The sequence below is a fragment of the Alternaria arborescens genome, assembly GCF_004154835.1.
Source record: "Alternaria arborescens strain FERA 675 chromosome Unknown contig_7, whole genome shotgun sequence".
Taxonomy (NCBI): Eukaryota; Fungi; Ascomycota; class Dothideomycetes; order Pleosporales; family Pleosporaceae; genus Alternaria; species Alternaria arborescens.
In genome coordinates, this window is record NW_021167862.1 from 627,421 (window position 1) to 649,028 (window position 21,608).

At 49.8% G+C, this 21,608-nt stretch overlaps 9 protein-coding genes across 9 annotated transcripts; 5 read left to right on the forward strand and 4 right to left on the reverse strand.

Annotated features, from left to right (window-relative positions):
• Window positions 1–390: 390 nt before the first annotated feature.
• Window positions 391–1,215, reverse strand: AA0111_g3968 (hypothetical protein; the record flags this gene model as incomplete). Its single annotated transcript, XM_028649913.1, has 1 exon — window positions 391–1,215. The coding sequence occupies one exon, from the start codon at window positions 1,213–1,215 to the stop codon at window positions 391–393; it is 825 nt and encodes a 274-aa protein (XP_028508501.1).
• A 53-nt stretch (window positions 1,216–1,268) lies between these two features.
• Window positions 1,269–1,757, reverse strand: AA0111_g3969 (hypothetical protein; the record flags this gene model as incomplete). Its single annotated transcript, XM_028649914.1, has 1 exon — window positions 1,269–1,757. The coding sequence occupies one exon, from the start codon at window positions 1,755–1,757 to the stop codon at window positions 1,269–1,271; it is 489 nt and encodes a 162-aa protein (XP_028508502.1).
• A 3,604-nt stretch (window positions 1,758–5,361) lies between these two features.
• AA0111_g3970 (hypothetical protein) lies at window positions 5,362–6,452 on the forward strand (the record flags this gene model as incomplete). Its single annotated transcript, XM_028649916.1, has 3 exons — window positions 5,362–5,386; window positions 5,451–5,747; window positions 5,794–6,452. 3 exons carry the CDS (start codon window positions 5,362–5,364, stop codon window positions 6,450–6,452), a joined length of 981 nt encoding a protein of 326 aa, XP_028508253.1.
• Window positions 6,453–6,761: 309 nt separating this feature from the next.
• Window positions 6,762–8,532, forward strand: AA0111_g3971 (hypothetical protein; the record flags this gene model as incomplete). Its single annotated transcript, XM_028649917.1, has 2 exons — window positions 6,762–7,887; window positions 7,937–8,532. 2 exons carry the CDS (start codon window positions 6,762–6,764, stop codon window positions 8,530–8,532), a joined length of 1,722 nt encoding a protein of 573 aa, XP_028508252.1.
• A 561-nt stretch (window positions 8,533–9,093) lies between these two features.
• AA0111_g3972 (hypothetical protein) lies at window positions 9,094–10,092 on the forward strand (the record flags this gene model as incomplete). The annotated part of the gene is made up of 3 exons (XM_028649918.1): window positions 9,094–9,111; window positions 9,158–9,229; window positions 9,283–10,092. 3 exons carry the CDS (start codon window positions 9,094–9,096, stop codon window positions 10,090–10,092), a joined length of 900 nt encoding a protein of 299 aa, XP_028508251.1.
• Window positions 10,093–10,161: 69 nt separating this feature from the next.
• Window positions 10,162–13,021, reverse strand: AA0111_g3973 (hypothetical protein; the record flags this gene model as incomplete). Its single annotated transcript, XM_028649919.1, has 2 exons — window positions 10,162–11,122; window positions 11,172–13,021. 2 exons carry the CDS (start codon window positions 13,019–13,021, stop codon window positions 10,162–10,164), a joined length of 2,811 nt encoding a protein of 936 aa, XP_028508250.1.
• A 2,146-nt stretch (window positions 13,022–15,167) lies between these two features.
• On the forward strand, window positions 15,168–16,349 carry AA0111_g3974 (hypothetical protein; the record flags this gene model as incomplete). Its single annotated transcript, XM_028649920.1, has 1 exon — window positions 15,168–16,349. The coding sequence occupies one exon, from the start codon at window positions 15,168–15,170 to the stop codon at window positions 16,347–16,349; it is 1,182 nt and encodes a 393-aa protein (XP_028508249.1).
• Window positions 16,350–17,132: 783 nt separating this feature from the next.
• Window positions 17,133–18,872, reverse strand: AA0111_g3975 (hypothetical protein; the record flags this gene model as incomplete). The annotated part of the gene is made up of 4 exons (XM_028649921.1): window positions 17,133–17,658; window positions 17,714–17,915; window positions 18,006–18,641; window positions 18,713–18,872. The coding sequence occupies 4 exons, from the start codon at window positions 18,870–18,872 to the stop codon at window positions 17,133–17,135; spliced, it is 1,524 nt and encodes a 507-aa protein (XP_028508248.1).
• A 563-nt stretch (window positions 18,873–19,435) lies between these two features.
• AA0111_g3976 (Arylsulfatase) lies at window positions 19,436–21,264 on the forward strand (the record flags this gene model as incomplete). The annotated part of the gene is made up of 4 exons (XM_028649922.1): window positions 19,436–19,496; window positions 19,546–19,846; window positions 19,894–21,022; window positions 21,070–21,264. 4 exons carry the CDS (start codon window positions 19,436–19,438, stop codon window positions 21,262–21,264), a joined length of 1,686 nt encoding a protein of 561 aa, XP_028508247.1.
• Between the last annotated feature and the right edge of the window lie 344 nt (window positions 21,265–21,608).

The following is a 21,608-nucleotide window of genomic DNA, read 5'->3' on the forward strand; positions in this document are numbered from 1 at the left end:
ATCATGTGCTCAATGTTTACCTTCGGTCCTTTAAACCATTTGTGCGCTGAAACGAACCACCATATCGTTACCAACAACATTGGGCCACCGTAGACAACACATGTCCAATTCATGTCTGCAACACTGCAAATATGTTAGTCTTTTCGGGATAATACCAAAGTTCTGTTGGGCCTTACGTCAAGTCTGCTCCGGTTACGCTGGGGAAACATAGGATAGGTATCATAAGCAAGACGAACACGCATGCGACGCTGCCAATTGCGCTAGAGTACTTCCCTAGGTTCCAGGGACCCGGTCTGAAACGGTTCCCTACGAAAAAGACGCGGATGAAGATTGGTATAGTAAATGCGCTATCCACCGTCAGCAGAGAAATCCTACTGTGATGACATAAACCTACACAAAAGCTGCAATAGCGCCAATCGAGAACAGCGCTCCAACTGCCAACTCTCCACCAAAGATGAGCAGCAGGCACAGTATACCGACTGCGCAGTTAAACCACACGGCGTTTGCAGGCGTTTGAGTATGTCGGTTGACTCTCTTCCAGTACTTACTCAGAGGGAAACAATCATCACGAGCATAGGCGAATGTGACTCGGCTTGCGGCAATCATACACCCTTGACCCATGCTGAACCCCGCGATGATGGTTAGGGCAAGGATGGCCAATGTCATCTTTTGCGACATACACTGCATCAGGTACGCGGCGAACGGCTGCCCAAGCTCCGAGTCAAGGACCAGGTCGATATCAACGACAGTGTATGCAACAACCAGCTGCAGGAACCAGCCAAATATACCCCCGGTGGCCGACGTTAGGACGATAGCGCGCGGAGAAGCGATGTTCGCATTAGAGCATTCTTCCGCAAGATGGAACGGTGAATCGTAGCCGGACATAGTCCAGATAACGCCGATAAAGGACATCAAAACTGAGATGCCGGCTGGAAAGGATGTTCCCTCATAGATCGTGCCCCAAACTTCGCTCGAAGGAGCAAAACGAGGAAGGCCACGTTCTGTGCGGTCTGTGCCGGCTGGTATCATGATGATGACGACAACGAGCGCGATGAAGTTGAATGTCGAACCAGCAGAATTGAATTGTGCGAGCCAGCGCGTCGGCATCGAGGAAAGAATGGCATGCAGTATCATGATAAAGACGGTTAGCAAGAACGTCTGATAGTCTGTGGGGACGTAAGATGGGTCGTTGATACTAGCCGCTGCAAGTATCATGGCCGCAATTCCATAATTGACTGCTCAAACAGTCAACTCTTTGCCCATAATCATCAACAAGGGATGACGGTTTTGTACTTGCCGGACGGTGCCGCTGTAATTTGAGCGAGCCAGTTACTCCAACCAGTGAGCCACGCAGCAAAAGGCCCCCAACCAGGTGGTGCTAGGACGGCAGAAGCATAATATAACCCTCCACTCGTCGGCATGCTACTGCACAGCTCCGCCATACTCATAGCCACACATTGAATTCCTATCATGGCTACGATCCAACCCCAGGTCATGCCAGCTGTCCCTGCATAGCCCATGCCATAATACAGTGTAGATGCGAAACTGGGCAGTAGACCCAGAACTGCGAAACTGACACAGAATGTGGTAAAGAGGGAAAATTCTCTCTTGAACTCGGATTTGTAACCAAGTGACGCCAGAACCTCTTCATCCGGGTTCAAAGAATGCGTGGGATCGTAAGGTATGTCGCCGTCTGGAAGAACAGAAGTCACAGGTTCTTCCGCGACGGAGGGGTTCCGATGGTGGGAAGTCGTCATTGTTGCAAGGGAAAACGCATACGCGCGTTGTTGTTGTCGTCGTCGTCGTCGCAGTCGCAGTCGCAGTCGAAGAATGCACCCGACTAATGAAAAGATCGCGACACGAACCGGTACACTAGAACTCTAGCAACGCGCAAAGTGCAGCAACTCGTCTATATACGCCCATACCCCAGTCTGCATATCATTGTGCAGCAGGGTCGTAAGCGGGGTGTCCCTACACCAAGCGGGAGAGTACACGCGAAGCCATGCTGCAACACATGGGCAGCGGCCCAAAGCAGCGTCATAACCCATTAGTATGGGTGATAGGCGTTTGCGCGGCGAATGACGACGAGCGAGATGCTATCTCTTTATCAGTGCACGGTTCGGCGTTCGGCTAGACTACCCTAGACAGTAGGAGGTGTGGAGGAGATCGCGGGCCGGCAGGGGCACGCGAGCTCAAGACACATTGCGAAGAAGCTGTCTTTGATGACCCTAGGAGGTCAGGCAACTGCATGTTCAATAGATAGCATCTTGTACCATGACACGGGCGTAGGAGTATCTGTCAAACTCGTAGGTGATGAAGACAAGCAGCCTGCTTGTGTTTGTGTTTGCGTTGACCAAGATTGGGGATCCACGGGTGCTCTGACGGAATCATTCCGATATCTAGCGCTAAGGTTTACGTCCTACAACACTGCGATACGGCTGGACATGCTTCATCAGGTATAGACCTCCGTACAACGGCCTCATCCGTGGGTTCCCACATGGCGTTGGAGGAGCGATAAGCTCCGCCTTGGTATCGCCGTGGTGACACTGCCGAACAGTCGAGAATTGCTTACCGTAGCTACGAGCATGCCTTCCTTGTAAGTTCAGCAGCTCATGCTCAATTGTAATCTTTTGCAAATTGTTCTAAGAGCTGCTACTTTGCAGGCGACTCCAGTGATACGCTTGCTTTGCTTTGATCGCGGATTACTGATCTTGAGCCAAGTAGCACACAATGAACTGTTATCCCGCCCGTCGATCCCATCGCTAATGCCTACCCCATAGATGCTGCTGATCAAAGCTTATCCGTAGGACGTATCGATGCTGTAAACCAAGGCTACGTTGAATATTCAATGCCGAGTGACCCTGCTCTGAAAAGCCGACCAGACACAAACAACCGAAGAGCCTTATGTAAGGAAGCTCGGGTTTCCTGACCTGTGTCTCCTTTGGCAACTACTAAGGTGTATCCTGCAGGTATTCACAATTGTATACAATAGGAATATAGATGTTTGGAGTACAGCAAGTTCGACAATACAGACAGGATGGTCCATACTCCAGTCCATGTAGTAAGACGAAGCCATAGGCCACGGTATTGTGTCGATTCTTGGACTTTGCTGTGTGGGCGGTAGAAGATTACGTCTCAGCGAAGCAGGCGGGTGCGCGTTGTTCTCCCAAGACCCACGTCTTCATCTTCTTCCAATCGTCTCTTCCTCTTTGCCTTCACTGCTATCCTACAGCTGCGCTAGTATTGGTAGATCAGTGTACGTTATCGGAGTACATTCAACAGATCCCTATCGTTGGCGTTGTAGCACTGGTCCCTGAGAGTGCTGTCATCGCCTGATCCGACTGATTTCTGATCTTTATCAAGCTGTAGAAGCCTAAATCGAATCCGGTCTATATCTTGTGGACTTGGGCAGAGGTCGTGATTGTTCAAGCCTTTCTTGATGGAGATAGCACTGGCCCCGACCTAACGGGTATGGTGGTATGAAGTCCAACTCGCGTGTCGATGACTTGCTTTACTGCCTTGCTCCGTGAATAAAGAAAGGCGACGGCAATGTCGCTCGCTAGATGACGGCCGCACCTTCGCTCAAAGCGTTCAAGGATTGCATCTTGTTGGTCGCGGTCTTGGTCCTCGTTGCGCTCTCCGCACATGTTTGTTTTAACGTTCTCAGGATCATCTGCGTGTTGGCCTCGCTATCATGGCTGCTAAACAAGCATGCCTTTCCCATTTTCTTCTGAATACTTTTCTAGTGAGTTTCTTGCCTCTTCGCTGGGCATTGCAAGTTTGATAGCTGACAATGATAGTAGTAAAGAGTCGTCAGCTGTGCGGACGTACCTCATGGTTACTGTGCCTGCATTCCAGGGTTTTTGAGCTGACTGTGTCCGACGTCGCACTGCTACTTCCGTTCGCCCCTGCTTGTGAGGCGGAGACACCGCCTTCGCCAAGCGTGCCCATGACAGCGCTCTTCCTTCGTCTTTATCTGCGACAAGGTTTCTGAAAGCTTGTTGTAACTGAGCGATTTTCCCTACTTTTCATACTGAACGCCTGAAACAAGGCCGATAATTGTGCGGGTGGTGAGTGGTGAGTTGAACGCTCACGGCCACGGCCCGCCAATTGGCTAACCTAAGCCCCCCAAAAGGCGTCAAATAGCGCTGCCGCCCGGCCCGCAAACATGTCACTCATTCGAGCTGACACGCGCCGCGAAAGTTTCCTGGAGCATTAGCCTTTCCGCTGCAATGTCACAGGGAAATTCTCGTCGAGTCAAGCCCGCAGGGACATTGTTAACGGCTGGTATAAGATACTCACGATATGAATACTGGTCGCCTGAAGTCGCACTTTGCATCACTGCAAAATCACCGAAGCAGCGCCGAAAACCCCGTTACGAATTTGACTTGCTGTAACATTTCTTCTTCAATCGTACCACAAAACGTCGCAAAAGGTTTCCGGTCAGAAACCAACATTGCGATATTACCGCGGACTTTGAATTGGACGACTCAGCCCTGGGTTGAGGCTGTCGGGAGCGCGTCATCCAATCCAACGCTACCGCCGGTCCCACAAGTGTCGAAGCTCGACGTCCGTCTCTAGTCGATTGCGCAGATCATTGAGAACGCACAGCTCCGTTAAAAGTGGCGCTTGCGACACTTTTGGTGTCTAGCCTGATATCTTGGGGTCCGGGGGATCTCAGTTTCTGAGCGCTGTCTCCTCAGCCCAAATACTTCCACTTGGAACACTACGCCACCACCCCAGAGCGACCGCCCACAACGATACCCCAGAGCGCCATTTCCAAGCAACATCCCAGAGCGCCCATCAAACTGTCAATGAAGCTACCAGTGACGAAAAGCCCCCGACATCACAAAGTAATGCCGAGTGATTGCTGAATTCACTCCCGCCTTTCACGATATTGCACCCGTGGTTCACAACACGGCTGCTGACCGGGCGCTCGGCATTTTTTCTCGACGATCTATTTTGTTTTCCAAGCCCTCGTGGTCCCTATCGCTCCTCAAAACCTATACACGATACTTTCAACTACGTTTAATTAACAGCCACCAAAGCCCTGAGCAACCTAATCCCGGACTAGTCGCCATTTGCTGGCCCAACTCCTGAACTTCACAACTCCCTCGGCTCTCGAGCCAACCAAATACCCATGTCGGGAGTGCTCGACCCCGAAGCTGGAATCTTCTATGGCGTTTGCTGGGTCGTTGTCATTATTCGACTTATTTCGCGAAGAATACACCGTGGATCATGGAAGTCATTACAATTGGATGATTACCTAATTCTTGTAGCTATGGTTTGTGATTCACAACGTTGAACGACTGTAGGTGCTGATCGATACCTAAGGCTACAGACACAGTGCTTATCGCTATCATGCATCAAATTGCAAAGACTAGTAGTACGTAATTTCCATGTATGATCTACAAGTGCGACATCTGCTGATTTCTTATGTCAAACTTTAGGCAACTTGATACCGCCTGGAGACGATGTCTCTCAATACTCCAAGGCTGAGATCAAGATGCGTGTGTACGGGTCCAAGCTCGTCTTGGTAGTAGAGCAGATGCAACTCCTTACGATATGGTTGGTCAAGGCCTGCTTGCTCATAATGTACAACCGAATGACGCTCGTTCTGCCGCAACACAAAATCGTCGTCGCTACCTCTATCTACGTCGCTGTCGCATTCGTGGTCATGGAAGTACTGTATCTTGGGGTTTGGTGCAGGCCGTTCAACCAATATTGGGCAGTACCTCCCAATTCGAGTGAGTAACTTTGCTGCCTGTGTTCACACAATACTTACGATAACAGAACAATGTTCGGCAGCAACCAACCATCTCATCACCAACGCAGTCTTCAACATTTCCAGCGATTTGATCATCCTAAGCATACCCATGCCGCTGCTCTTCAAAGTTCGTCTACCTAAGAAGAATAAGACTATACTGTTTGTGATCTTCTGCATAGGGGCATTCACTATTGTTGCTGCAGTTCTCAATAAGTACTACTCATTTACGAACCCATTCGGAACTGAGTGGACGATCTGGTATCTCCGGGAGTCATATACAGCTATACTCTGCGCCAACTTGCCCCTCACTTATCCACTCATTCAACGCGTCTTTGGCCTAAGAAACTGGAACTCGCACACGTATAGTGCGGATAGTCCATACGGGCCTAGCTCTGTCACACGAGCGCAACAGTCCTCGCATACCCACGCTTATTGGCCAGAACCCAGACAACAACAAATACCTAGAGGCTTTCGGGATATCTTCCGACGTACAGAAAGTCAAGAAGACATGAATGGCGGTCTGGGGAAACAGAGAGAAGACAACGATCCACAATTTATCACCAGTGCGATCGAGATGGAAGACGCGAGATCACAGCGGGTGTCGAGCTTGAGTACTCCTGCGAGTTGGCGGACGTCTGCAACGACTGAGGGCCCTAAGGATCACGAGCCATATCATGCTGTTTGAAAAAAAAATAGACAAATTCCCATGAATAAGGATGAGCTCCACTTGCGCCCACACATCCGACTGACTACTCGTCCCCGAGCAAGGCATTATTGAAAATGCACTCGAAGGGATCTGACACTGACATCGACCCGTCGTCTGAGTGAAGTCGTGTCCTCGTCATCGGGTACCTTTAGCACCATGATGGATGCGCCCAACTTGGAACGCTAGCCATCAGGTACTCACATGGGCAAGACATTCGAAGTACTTCAAGGTGTCTTAATCTACACATTTCATCAGGGTTTCAAGTCAGTATTCTAAGATTGCAACACAATGCACATTCACGACGTCCTTATCATTGGTGGCGGGCCAGCAGGCCTAGCAGTAGCAGCACGACTCCGTGAACACACACCATCGGCAACCTTCACAGACGACGAGCACCAACGGTACCACTGGATCCGGAAACATGGCCGAAAAATGAGCATCAAAAACTACCGAACGAACAAGGACTCATTACCAACGCCACCCTCCACCCCCGGTAGCTCAGAATGTGGCTGCGATCATGATTTACCAACCGAGGAATTCATAGACATGGTGGTTCTCGATGCAGATGGCGCAGACTGGATGTCCAAATGGAAACGCCTCTTCAAAACCTTTCACATTGATTACCTTCGAAGTCCGATGTTCTTCCACGTTGATCCCGCTGATCGTGATGCACTGCTCGGGTACACGTATGAAAAGGAGAGGGAGAAGGACATTCAAGCTTTGCCTGGCGTTGCCGGAAAGGAAGTCAGCAAGCATAAAAAGAAGAAGAACTTGAAGACGCAAGGGCGATTTTTGGGTCGCACACCCGATGTGGATGAAAGGGATCGAAAAGATTACTATGTGCCACGTACCGATCTATTTGATGCGCATTGTGAAGAGGTTATCAAGAGATATCGACTTGGCAAGGATCTATTGAGGAAAGAGAGCGTCATGGACATCCAATATGACAAGGTTTCGAAGTTTGATGAGACAGAGCTCAGAAGTTTCATCTCGGATGGTGCAGTGGCGGATGAGAGAAAAATATTTCGGGTCGAAACAGACCAAGGCGTACGCTTTGCACATCTAGTTGTGCTGGCTGTTGGTCCTGGGAATGCGCCATCGATACCCCTCGTTCCTGGTCTACCTACTCAACGTCCACACGAAGGCTTTGCTCACGCGATGCAGATTAAGCAATTTCCACCATTTCATGTGATGGCTAAAATTCAGGCTCGCCAGCTAACGAGTATGCTCATCGTTGGTGGCGGCTTGACGAGCATCCAACTCGCAGATTTGGCGATTAAGCGGGGCGTCAACAAAGTGTGGATGCTCATGCGTGGACCACTTAAGGTCAAACATTTCGACGTAGATTTAGAGTGGGTCGGCAAGTTTCGGAACTTCAAGCAAGCTGAGTTCTGGACGGCAGACACAGATGAAGGTCAGTCAACGTTCGTGCTTGGTTAATCTTGACTAATGATGGCTTGTAGAGCGCTTTGATATGATTGTACAAGCCCGCAACGGAGGCAGTATGACACCACGCTACCGGAAAATTCTCGATTCGCATGTCGCGTGTCGAAAGATCGAGCTACATAACTATACCAAACTCCATTCCGCGGAATGGGAGCAATCGTCCAAAACATGGGCCTGTGAGGTGTCTTCGGCAGAATCAATCCTCAAGCTCCCGCCTGTAGACTATATGGTCTTTGCTACCGGTATCCAGTCTGACATCCGTACTATTCCTTACCTTCAGAGCATCCAGCAACAATATGCAATCAAGTACATTGGCGGTTTACCATGTCTGAACGAAGACTTGATGTGGGACGACAATGTTCCTCTGTTTGTGACAGGACGACTCGCCGGGTTGAAACTGGGGCCCGGAGCACCGAACCTAGTCGGAGCAAGAGTAGGCGCTGAGAGAATTGCTTGGAACGTGGACGAAGCTCTCAAGAAACTGGGCAAGCTAAGTAACAATGCGCAAGACGAGAGCGATGACAATAGTAGCGATGAGAAGATGGTTGCCTATGCTGCGGCAAGGGACAATCGATTCGATAGTTTGTTCGAGTTAGACGATGCTACCGCCTAGTCACAGCAGGCTATTCAGTCTTACGATCAATCGAGTGCGAGTTCAAAGCCGCGCGTTATGTTGACGAAGTCCTCGATATATTTGCGGGCGAACGGCGCTCAGTCTTGGTAGCATGAATAATGAGCGAACAAAGATAGTCAGGTCAAGTTGCGCGGGACATGATTGACCTAATGCGACGATCAACTCTAAATAGTTTCGCAGATTTGTCCTTATCTTTCAAGGCGTAATCCAGTTATCTTTCCTTAAGCCATTCATGGATTGCCTGACGATCTGATGTCATCATACAGGGTACAATAAATGAATTGTTCAGCCCCGTCTTCGAGGTCTTGAAACACTCAATGGGTGTGTATGGACCCGGATTCAACCTCGCGATCATGGTTTCGTGGCCGTAATCCCCCGTTTTGACGTGTCGCTTTCGCATCGGTGTTGCTGAGGCTGTCGGGAACGGAGCCGCTGGTTCGGCTATCGGCTGGCTACTAACCTAGGCATCTATGATATTTCCCGTCGACCGCATCACTTTCCATCACAACATCATCTTTATCCTGATTTTCCTAGACACAAATGGTTTCAGGCGCCAATGTAAGCTCGCCCACAACTCTCCAAGCGCATCATTGACGACTACAAGGACAAAAGCACACCCGCAATAGTCTCTTTGGCAGCTGGCGGCATTGCTGGCGGTGTGGAAGGCTTTCTTTCGGTACGCCCAAAGAGGCATTCCGGTCTCGGTCTAGTAGCTTATTCCACTTGCAGTATCCTCTCGAGTTTGCGAAAACGCGTGTACAGTTGAGAGCTGAGAAAGGCGTACCGACACCACGAAACCCTTTCCTCGTCGTGACCCAAGTTTATCAAAATGAGGGAATCAAAGCGCTTTACAAAGGCTGCGGAGCGCTGGTCTTCGGTTCAGTAGGCAAAGATGCTGTTCGCTTTCTCTTCTTCGATCAGATCAAGTTATCCTTCGCAGATCCAGAGACTGGCACACTTTCGCCACTCCGCAATCTGTTGGCTGGCATGACTGCTGGGGTAATCGCATCGATCACTGCGGTCACACCTACAGAACGCATCAAAACGGCACTTATTGACGACGCCAGAAATGAAAAGCGTTTTCGCTCCGGTTTTCATGCGACAGCAACGATCTGGAAAGAGCACGGTATACTCGGTCTATACCGTGGCTTTGCAGGGACTACCCTCAAACAGGCATCAGCAACAGCATTCCGGATGGGAACGTACAATATTCTCAAAGACTTTGAAAAGACCAAGAACATCGAACAGAACACCGCAGTCAACTTCGCAAACGGATCAGTAGCAGGCGTTGTGACAACGCTCTCCACACAGCCTTTCGATGTCATTAAGACACGATCGCAGAGCGCAAGAGGTACAAGCACTGCTGAGGCTGTAAAGAGTGTGTTGTTGGATTATGGTATCAAAGGATTCTGGAAAGGCACAACGATGAGACTAGGGCGCACGGTGTTTAGTGGTGGTATACTATTTACGAGCTACGAGGCTGCTGTCAAGCTCATTTTACCATTGTATCCCGGCACGAAGCAAGCCGAAGTATCATAGATGCAAAGAACGACCTAAGACACTGGCCTCTTCATAAAAGACCATTCTGCCAACCTCCGTACCTAACACTTATTGCTTTCCGTCGTACTCATCAATAACGCTTACAGGCTTTACAAACTTGCCCAGGGGCTTGTACTCTAGATGGTCCAACCCAAAAGCCTTCGGCCCACCAATCTCGATACCCTTTGGACTAGTCCAGCGATCACTCGCAGTGATACCGATCACTGAGACTAGCAGTCCGTATCGATACTCTGGCGTCCCAATGGCCTCGCCATTTTGCGCATCAATGACCGCAATGAGGTCAGGAACGATAGCGAGTACATCTTCGTTCTTCTCCTCACCAGTCTTACTCTCTTCACCATCCGGTATCCTTATCGCGGCAATGTTCTCGTTCTTGAAGGGTATTTTGATCTTGCCTTGATACTCGCTTCCAGTGCCTTCTATGATCACCTCGCCGTACACGTGGCCCATGTACAGCTTACGCTCTACACCGACAATCTTGCCTTTGAAAAGCGCGCGGCCTGTTTCGGCGCCTCCAACCGCGTCGATGATTGATTGCGCCACACTGTCAATTCTGTTCTCCTTGCGCGCACGGGCTACCTCTCTTCCTATCCTCCACGACAGCGAGATAGTGTGTTCGACAGCCCATCTTCGTGTTTCAGAGCCTGTAACGGGGGCATCGGCTGTTCCGACAGAGCTTCCCATCTGGCTCAATGCTGCTCTAATGACTTGTTCGACCTTCAGATCGCTCGTTGCAGTGGGCATATATAGCGTGTTGCCGTTTCCATCAGCCACTGCGACTGGTGCAAACACGATTTCTCGCTCACCGAACACAACTGGCGTTGTCTGCCATTTTGTAGGATATGCTCGGCCCATCCAATCGCCATCTACACATGGTATGTTCATGTTAGTCGATGCACCCAAGACGAGACCCTGTAACCCGTTCGAGCCGCCAATCTCTAAAGGTATGATATGTGTCGCGTAACCACCCTTGATGAGATCGTAGAGGTGGGTTTGAGCGTCCATCATTCTGCACAAGCATCAATAAATGCAGAGTATCATATCGATACGAAACTTACTCGTCGGCAGACAGCTTCTCGATTCCGACTGTTGGGCTGCCAGCGCCGCCGCCGCTTCCTACTCGCGCATCGTCTTTGAGGTCATCTGGACTTACGACGCGAACGCTTCCACCAGATCGAAGGATACCACGTACTCGGAGCATAGTGGAATATGGAGAACCTCCACCGCCGGTACCTAGGATGTAGCAACCGATGGTGATCCAGTCGAGATCAGTCTCTGATATCCACCACTCTCGGTTAGCCACTTTTGGCTTATACCCCATGATGTCAACTTCCGGTGTTACGTCGACCTGGTCAGCTGCATCTTCGCTCGAAGGCGCCGCGATGGCATCGCTTGCGCTCGACCTGGTCTCTATGCCATCTTCTTCCTTAGTGATATTCAGGTCTGCGAAATCCCCTGCCCTTGAGAAGTCGAAGTCTCCTGCAGCTCTGACCATAAAACGTGTTTTGTTGGCGACATATTGCAACGGAAGATCTTCCACCTCAACAATGGCAACCGTTGTCGCCGAGGCGCCTGCTTCGATAGTCTTCTGTTTAGCTTCCTCACATATCTCAGCTAGTAACTCTTTCTGAGTCTGCTTCTCTGTTGACTTGACAGTATCGATGACAGTACTGACACGCGCCATAGCAGCACCGATAGCGTTGGCTACACCCGACCATTGAGGTTTTGTCACTTTACTCGCTCCCTTTAGTTCATCTGGAGCTATCACCGCACCACCACCGACGAGCAGAACCGGGAGATCATCAGGCGATGTCTTCATCTTGTCAATGATGTTTTCAAGCATGATCTTTGTCTCAGCTTGAAATGCTTGTACGTTGTCTGCCTGCAGCTTTCCTTGCACGTTTTCCGGTTGGCCTATTGTGACATCAGGTGAAGACGCTACAACGTAGTCAGTTGCTGTAGGAACATTTCCACCGAAGACGAGCGCCTTTTCTGGTAGCTGGTACCCCACTGACTCTGGTCCTACTTGCAATCTCTCTCCAACTTTTCTCACCAAGCTACCACCTCCCAGTCCTATGCTTTTCACATCGGGGTACGAGAAATTCATCCTAACTCCAGACAGTTCCGAGTATGCGGCTTGCTGCCTGGGAAAGCCGTTCGCAAGCAATAAGCCCACATCAGTGGTCGTTCCACCGACGTCGACGACCATCACTGCTCCGCCGTTCTCCTGCCTCCCAACAAGGAAAGCAGCGCCACGCATGCTGTTCGTTGGTCCAGATGAGAAAGTTCGGATAGGCAGCCGGCTTGCTGCTTCGCCACTTAGTATCGTACCATCGTTCTGAGTGATGAAGACGGGGCAGCTCAGTCCGAGTTCCTTGATTGGTGTCTGAAATGATGCTATCGTCTTTCTAGCAAAGGACAAAATCGAGGCGTTCAATATCGCGGCATTTTCGCGCTCCAAAAATCCAAGGTTAGCGACTGTCTTGCTAAGGACGATATCGATATTTTCTCCTAGTTCGCGCCTGATAATTTCGGCGGCACGCTCTTCTTGCTTCTCGACTGTATCGATCGGACTGAAGACACCATTCACTACTATGCTTTTGATTCCTTTCTCTTTGACAATGTTGCATTGCTCCACAATCTCCTGTTCTCTGATGTCGGAGATCAAACTGCCATCCACTTCTAAGCCTCCTTTGATGAGAGCGTAATGCCCGAGGATAATGTTCCGCAGAGAAGCTGGCCAGTCGATGCATGGTGGTGCGTGTTTGCTGAAAGGTCCGGAAAGACGGAGTACAGCGACTTGTGAGAGGCGTGTCCGATCACGAGTCACTACAGCGTTGACGAAATGGGTGGTTCCTATCGTCACGCTCGCAACTGAGGATGGGTCTACAGATGCAGATCTGAACATGGTGGTGATGGCGTCGGCAATGCCATGGCTTGGGTTGGTAGTGGTAGGAGCCTTGTGCCTAAATCCTGATATGAGCTCTCATCTTCAACAAAATTGTATTCCGTTTGGATGAATCTTGCGGTATGTGTTCGTTGAAGTTCGTGATGAAGGGGATAAACAAGGACACGTGTCGATGAACGTGCAAGAATCGCGTTCGTACCAAGCAACAATCCCTCTTCCATCTTCACTGGACTTTGTAGGATCGATGATGACTCCATCAGTGTTCGTCCTGTGCGTAGCGTTAGTCTCTTGACACCTGTAGCTCATTTTCGTAGTACTTGCCCGCCAACGTCAACGCCTATGCGCAGATTCTTTACTGTAGCCATGGTAACGGCAAACACATTAAACAAGAAGGTCGCGGGCCTCTGATCAAATTGTGTATTTGCTGGCCGCTATATGTTGATTATTAGATGGATCTGATAAGATTTCGTTGGTGGGGCGGATTAGGTCCGGACATCGGGTACCCGAAAGCTCCTTCCTGCTTTGCCCATCCCTAGCCCACACCCCACTTCTGGAGTCAGTTCCTGTTACGCGTCGTCTTATCATCAGTAGTTTGCCCATCGTTAATAAAGAAGTATTTATCTCCGAGTAGTTCTCACCAAAGCCGATTACTGCCCTTCGAGGACCAGACAGGCTAGAAGTGAGCCGTACCCCTCTTTCTAAGGTAATGAGCGCTAAGACGAAACGACTTATCGTTGTCTTCCCCAACTACACCAGTTCCTCCTGACCTTTGTAAAATCGGCTCGTATGTTCGACCATCCATCAGCATAGCCTTGTAAGCCATGTTGCCAATCATGGACTAGATGATACATACAAGCGACAGTAACATGAAGCACGAACAAGTAGAAGCAAGGAGTAATTACGATCTGATTCCAAACAACATGCTCGAGTCGGTACAGATACGTATGGGCGCAGAACAGGAGCGACGTTCTATGAACTGGGTTCCGTAGCCCCGAAGTGAATTCTGCTTTGCGATTTGAGTACGAGGAAAGTGTACCTAGGTAGCCTATGTTCACTGGAAGCGTCATTCACTCATGTCTTGACATAGTAGACAACGGAATGCACGATGAACCTTTCCGGGGTTAGGAGCTTCAAGAATTTATCATTCCAATGAACTGGTGCAGTAATCGTGTATATGAATCATGATTTCATTTCCACTATGAAGAGTATGTCTTTGTGCCTGGGGGCAAGACGACTGTAGCGAGAGACCAATCGCAACGATGATCTGGCAATCCTAGAGATCTTTCTGCTAGAACGTATGCTGAGTATAGTCACAATTACCTAGTCATATGTTTTGAGCATACGGCTACCTGAGATCGCGACTTGAGAGAAGAAGTGCCTATCGGGATTTAGCTAGCGCGACGACTAAGGCGTGGTAGATGGAAGTAGTCGGCGACGATTGCACGAGCAGCTTCCATGCTTTACCAAACAAGTAAAAAACATGGTCGCGAGCGATCGTGCTAGGCATAGTGGGCTGAGCAGCTTCGGCACCATATCGCGCAAAGCGATCCCAAGCCACTAGTGCTACAATCAACGTGTCGCTGAGGAAATTCCAGATAGGGTATACCAAGATGTTTCAAGGTTATTTTTGCTGGCGCGACTCAAGCTTGCCGGGGTTGACCGAAGATGGGATCGTGGACGATGGAACCTGCAGAAATTGACACTAAGCCCTTTCTCGAGTAGCACCGATGAGGCTCGGCTTAGCGACCCACGTGGCAATCGCCATCCCACGCAAAATTCACGAACCCAGGGCATATGTACACAGGCGCAGTTCTTCGTACTGGATTCATGACCTATATATCTTGCATGTAGCTGACGTTCTGATCGAAGCCTCAAGAAAGAGCAGAATGTAAGCTCAGCATTTACACCTGCATTCACTCCCACAAATGTGCTCACGCTGCCAAACGATAGGCGGTGAAAAGTTCTAGATGTCACGACTTTGCCCGAGCGTGAGGCTAAACTAAGTATCGTCAAATTGTCCCTCGCGTTCGCTTCTTCATGGGAGAACCCTGTCTCCACGTCTTCTCCAGTTCTTTCCTTTCTTCTCTCCACGTTCCTTTCCCCTGTGTGCGTTCCTTGGTCTGTTCGTTCGTTAGCGAAACCCCAAATGAGTGTCAGCTTTGCAGGCAGTTGTCTGCCTCCATCAAGCAGTTTACCACCTATTCGTTCGCTACTGTCGGCATCCGAGGGTCAGGTTTTCGCCGCACTCAGGAATTTGCAGGCTTTGTACTGTCCTGTACGCCTTCCAATTGCCATCACGCATCCAGCGTCGAAACGAGAGCGTACTTCCATTGCGTCACCCCCCGAACCTGTGGATTCTGGTTATGCGTCTCAAGACGAAGGCGAAGATGACGATAACGACGCCACGCCCGAAGAGGTGACAGCAGCCCTCCGCGCTGACCCGTTCGAACGTACTTTTGCCATCCAATGGCTGAACTCCCTCCTGGCGCGCTCGGAAGAGATGGACATCCACGATGAGGTGCGGGAAAGACTCGTAGATGATGCAGGCTTCGTTCTTTCAAGCCTGTTTGAATCCACTGAGGAGAAGGAAGAGGCGCTAACACGAGACTTTTCTTTCCTTACATCCACTGGAGAGTCCGTCCAGGTTACACTGAACGATGCACCACTATCTAGTACGGACCACACAGCCGTCGGGCTTCAATCCTGGGGTGCCAGCATCGTACTTAGTAGCATGATGTGTGCAGACCCAGATCGCTTCGGATTGACCCAAGGGAGTGCTACAGACGGACAAAGGATTGTTGAGCTTGGTGCTGGCACAGGGCTCGTAAGCTTAGCGGTCGCAAAATTACTCCCTGCTATGGGTGCTACCCCTGTGAGCATCACGGCGACTGACTATCACCCCGCTGTTCTGGAGAACTGCAACGCTAACATCGAGACCAACTTTCCTTCGAAGTCATATGACACACCCCCTGTGGACACCGCCATATTAGACTGGGCACAACCTCCTGTACACATGGAATCGGTATCCAACCTCCTCATCGCATCGGATGTTGTCTACGCTCCCGAGCACGCCACCTGGCTCCGTGACTGTGCAGCCCACCTACTTGCCGAAAATGGGGCTTTCTGGCTAATGGTCACCGTACGTAAGACTGGGAAGTTTGAAGGCATTCCCGATACTGTTGAAGCTGCATTCATCCCTGAGTTGTGTCCAAAGAAAGATGATGGCTTAACGTTCAAGATACTAGAGACAGAGTTCGTAGAAAAGAGGAGGGGTATTGGACGAGGTGACGAGAGTGGATATAATCTTTACAGAATCGGATGGGCATAGATCAAGTTATAATATAGACTAGACCGCGCAAGCGCAAGAAATGGGTTAGTAAGCGCCATGGATACCAAATCTTACGATTTGGATACGTTATAGACATAGACACACTCATAATGAGGAACAACTCTTGTTTATGCATCAATTTCTTGCCCATATCTAGACAGCCAAGCGGCTCCATATCTCTTTCGCGCAACTTGATTCGCGTTACATATTTCACAGCCATCGTCCTAGCAGCAAACCCCTTGTCAATTATTTTCAAAATACCCACATGCTGGAGCTATTCTACCAAGCTCCGATGGTCAATTCCAGTAGTCACGAAGGAGTCTAACTGTAGCCGTAAATCGCTAGTTCTCTCATTATCTGTTTAGGTCACTGCTTCTATTTCAAGCTGTTTTAGTTTGATCGTTATTTGACCGGTAACCTTCCGCCGCAGGTTTTGTGTCAAGACTTGAGCTTTCTAGAGATCTCCGTTGGGTTACAGATCAGGGATGCAAGGGCGGCATCTGTGGTACGTTACCGGCATGTTTTTGTACCCTGTAGTATGACTGAAGCAGCCCAGAATCTGAAGTCAGCTGGGGTTTCAGTGATTTGAGAGGCGGGAGAGTTCTGGCATCGATAAACTGTGACTAGATGGTTGGCGTTTACTCAAAAATATAATTCAAGAGAAGTATCGCGCACACAGGGATATGCCTCGGCGACGGCTCAACAGACAGCGAAACATCCAGGGCTCTTGTTCGATAAATAAGACGAGGTTACATCAAGCTTTGTGACTCGTACCTTTAGGCTCTACACCTCAACTGATTCGATCTTCATGTCACCCTTCTTTCCATCACCCTTATACTGGGCTGTCGGTACAGTCGCTCTGGTTTTCCGGAACTTCCTGACTGATACGCCCTCAAGAAACAACTCATCGATCTCTTCAAGCGTTTTCCCACTGCATTCAGGAATACAGAACCACGTGAACAGCACAGCACCCGCTGCGGTCGCGCCAAATATGAATCCAACCTTGCTTCCTAGCGCTGCATACGGCTCGTTGAGTAGATAAGGTATGGAAAAAGAAACAGCGAATTGAATTGCAATGTTGAAGACGGAACCAAGTGCATAAGTTGTATCGCGGAGACGCTGAGTTGGAATCTCCGCGGCCACGACATGCGAAAGAGGAGCCCAGCCGAGTTGGAAGCCAACCCCAAAGACGGTCACCATGCTTACGATAGCAGCTTTGATTGAATAGGAAGGACTGGCGACCGTTCCGAGACCGCCCATCGTCATGAGGCCACCACATTGGATGATTGCACCAACAAACATCAGTGGTCTAACGGTATCGTATTAGTAGATGAAGGTAGCGGAGGAGATGGACCACAACTTACACTCGACCAGTCTTGTCTGTTGCGAGCTGACATATAAAGACGAATACGATGCTCACAGCAGTATTGATGGAGGTCATGGTGAAAGGATTGATGACACCTAAGCTCTTGATAAAGATGGCGCCGTAGACTGAAACGAAGTTCTGCCCAGTCAGCTGCAGGAATATGTTCACCCCTAAGACGATAAGTGTGCGCTTTAGATTAGCTGCAAGTCCTGTCAGTCTGGTTCAAAACACGAGATACCCGCGAAAAGCGACGCTGAGTAGACATCGTAATCGTTCTTGGTGGTACATACTTCCCTGGAACAGCTCAATGAATCTTCCCCTCTTGGCCGTCGCATTTAATGTGCCCTGGAATTCACGATATTCCTGTTGAATTTCTTCCTCGGTGAACTTGCCCTGGCGCAATAGGCGCAAGTTTGCTATAGCTTCTTCAGGCCGATCCTTTTGGAGCAGCCAGCGCGGACTTTCAGGTATGTACCACACGGCGCACAACATGATGGTCGGGATGATGAATAGTATGCCAAGAGGTATGCGCCAGGATCTATCGTCGTCGATATTGCCGGTACCTCGGCATATCAGTGACGCAATGAGCTGACCGATAAGTAGTGCAGACTGATATGTACCGACGGTGGCGCCTCGTACTGGTGCTGGGACTAACTCGGACTGCGTTACGGGCACAAGAGCCAGTTCCATACCGATGTATACGTATGATACGATACGTCCGACTACCATTTGCCATTTGTTTGTTGTCGTGGTTATGCAGATGATCGCGCCTAGGATGGCCCAGAAGCACATCACCATGAAGCACTTCTTCCGTCCGATCTTCGCGCTGAGGATATTGCCCGTGACAAGACCAAATGTGAAGCCGATATAAGTGAGACTGCTCAAGAGGGATAGATAATATGTTTCGAGCTCATAGCTTTTCTTTCCTTAGTGCAAGGTCAGGAAATTGCTTGGGGAACATACGTTTGAATTTTTGCATTGAATACCCCAAACCTACGAGCAAATGGTGTCATTGCCTGTGTGTTATTAAACACGCCTTGATCAAGACCAAAATTGATCTGGCTAAGAGCGATGATTCCAACAGAGTATGTGAGTCGACCGTTGAAACATCGTGACATCTTCGTGAAGACGCCGTCTTTGCCATCGGTGACCTGCATATTAACAAGATAGTAAGCGTCGGATTTGGGTGTAGTCGGCAACAATCAATTAGCGACCGAACCTGCTGAGTTCATATCGCTGTTCTGCGCAACGCTACTTATATAGTGTTTGCGAACGCTCAAGGGATATCGCGCGTGTCGTTCCTCGGCGGCAGGCGTTGGCGACAGAGTGGACTGGGATGGCATCATCGGGCCACCCGCTGTTACCCCAGGTCTCACGGTACGATCTGGGGAAAGAATTCGACGCGAACGAGAAGCCCAAATCTGTGGTCCCATCAACACGAGTCAGTAGCTATGAGAGGGTGACGGGGATGGACGGGGATGAGAAACGCGCTAGCGGATCCGAGGGTCGTCGACGGGGAAGAACGGAGATGTGCAGCTCGGTACCTCAACAGGCTAGAGCTTACAATGTCGGGGCTACGTTCACGCGCATCAAGTTCATGATGGAATCTAGGTGCAATCTTCGGATATCGATAGAGCATGTTCTTGATATCTCTTAATCTTGTGGTCGCTCATCCAGAGCACGTTTCACCACTACTCAGGTACTCTACACCGTATCAACCATGGGTTCCATGCCAGCACAGAAGCGCCCAAATTTCCTCGTTATCGTCGCAGATGATCTAGGTCTGTGTAATTCTAACGACTCCAAGCACGTTATACTGACATATCCTAGGATACAGCGATATTTCGCCCTTTGGTGGTGAGATCAATACGCCCAACCTCCAAAAGATCGCGGCAACAGGAGTTCGCTTGACGAACTTCCACACTGCATCAGCATGCTCGCCGACAAGGTCAATGCTGCTGTCAGGCACCGATAATCATATTGCAGGCCTTGGGCAACTAGTGGAACACATGGCGGTCAAGCAGAACTACGAAGGAAAACCTGGCTACGAAGGCTATCTCAACTTCCGTGTTGCTGCATTGAGTGAGATTCTACAAGACGCCGGATACCGAACAATCATGAGCGGGAAGTGGTAGGTCTGACAAATGCGCCAGGCGATGACATTGGCTCACTATGCAGGCATCTCGGCCTTACCAAGGAGACGTCTCCCTGTGCGCGCGGCTTTGACGATTCTTTCGTGTTTCTTTCCGGTTGCGGCAATCATTACAACTGGGAACCACAACTGGATAATCCCAAGGATGCTATCTTCACTCCAATGTATGCAGACGAATTTTGGATGCGTGACGACAAGTACCTCAACCGAGCGGACTCGAGCGACGTTCCAGCAGACTTCTATTCAACGACTTCATTCACCGACGAACTGATAAACTATCTCAACGACCGAGAAGGCGAAGAAAAACCCTTCTTTGCTTACCTACCTTTCACTGCGCCTCATTGGCCCTTACAGGCGCCGCGCAATCTCATCGAAAAGTACAAGGGAAGGTACGCTGACGGCCCGGATGCGCTCCGCACTAAGCGGCTTCAGAGGTTGGTCGACTTAGGTATTGTCAAGCCCGATGTGAATGCTGCCCCTATGCCTAGGCACGACTGGGACAATATGAGCGCAGAAGAACGCACGGAATCTGCGCGGAAGATGGAGGTGTACGCTGCTATGGTTGAATCGATCGACGAGAATATCGGTCGGGTAGTTGAACACCTTGAGAGGAACGGCGAACTAGACAACACTTTCATACTGTTCATGTCTGATAATGGTGCCGAAGGTGCAATGCTCGAGGCCCTTCCGTTGATGGGCACCGTTGGCACCGTTAACAAAATCATCGACAAGTACTATGATAACAGCCTAGAGAATATGGGTGCTAGTAACAGCTTCATTTGGTACGGCTCCGAGTGGGCATCAGCATCAATGGCGCCTTCAAGAGGATTCAAAACTTGGATAACGGAGGGTGGTATACGATGTCCATGTCTGATACGTTACCCTCCATCGCACGATGGTGATAAGTCTTTGCCTGCTGGCTCGTTTACAGACTCCTTTTGTACAGTTATGGATGTCCTGCCAACTGTGCTGGATCTGGCTGGGGTCAGACCACCAGGTAGCAATTTTAGGGGTCGAGAAGTAGTCCCAGTAAGGGGTGCTACATGGGTGCCGCACTTAGAGGGTAACCAAGCTGGTTTCCATGACGAGACCGAGGAAATTACTGGTTGGGAGCTGTTCGGTCTTCGGGCAATTCGAAAGGGGAATTGGAAAGCTGTGAGTACCAACGAATTCGCTCACATAGGTGTACTGACTATCTTTAGCTATGGATGACGGCGCCTCGTGGCCGAGAACAGTGGGAGTTGTATAATCTTGAGGAGGATCCAGCAGAGATACACGACTTGGCGGAAAAAGAACCGCAAAAGCTCGAGGAGATGGTCGCGCATTGGGAAACATACTATGCCGAAACTGGCATGTTCGATTATGGCCACGAATTTGGGTACATTAAGTACTGCTAGACAGCTAGAACTAAACACGAAGAAGCCCGTTTTTTGCAAGTTGCACTGAGTCAACCCGGGTTTTAATTACACGTGATATGATTGATTGATCACTTGGAAGTGCCGCGCGCAATGTCAAGTTCATTGAGGGCCCTCAAGCTCCGGTTAAGAGGATTGAAAGAAGGCTGGAATGGCATCGATCTACCACAGAATCTCTTTGCTTCTGCCACAGTTCTAAGATTGGCATGTCGGGGTATTGGTGTGATGACAAACTATAGTGTAAAGTCGCTCTAAAGTCATTCGTAATCTCCGAATATCGGCGGACTGAGCTTCCCATTTCCGCTGAGTTGAGATGGACATGACAA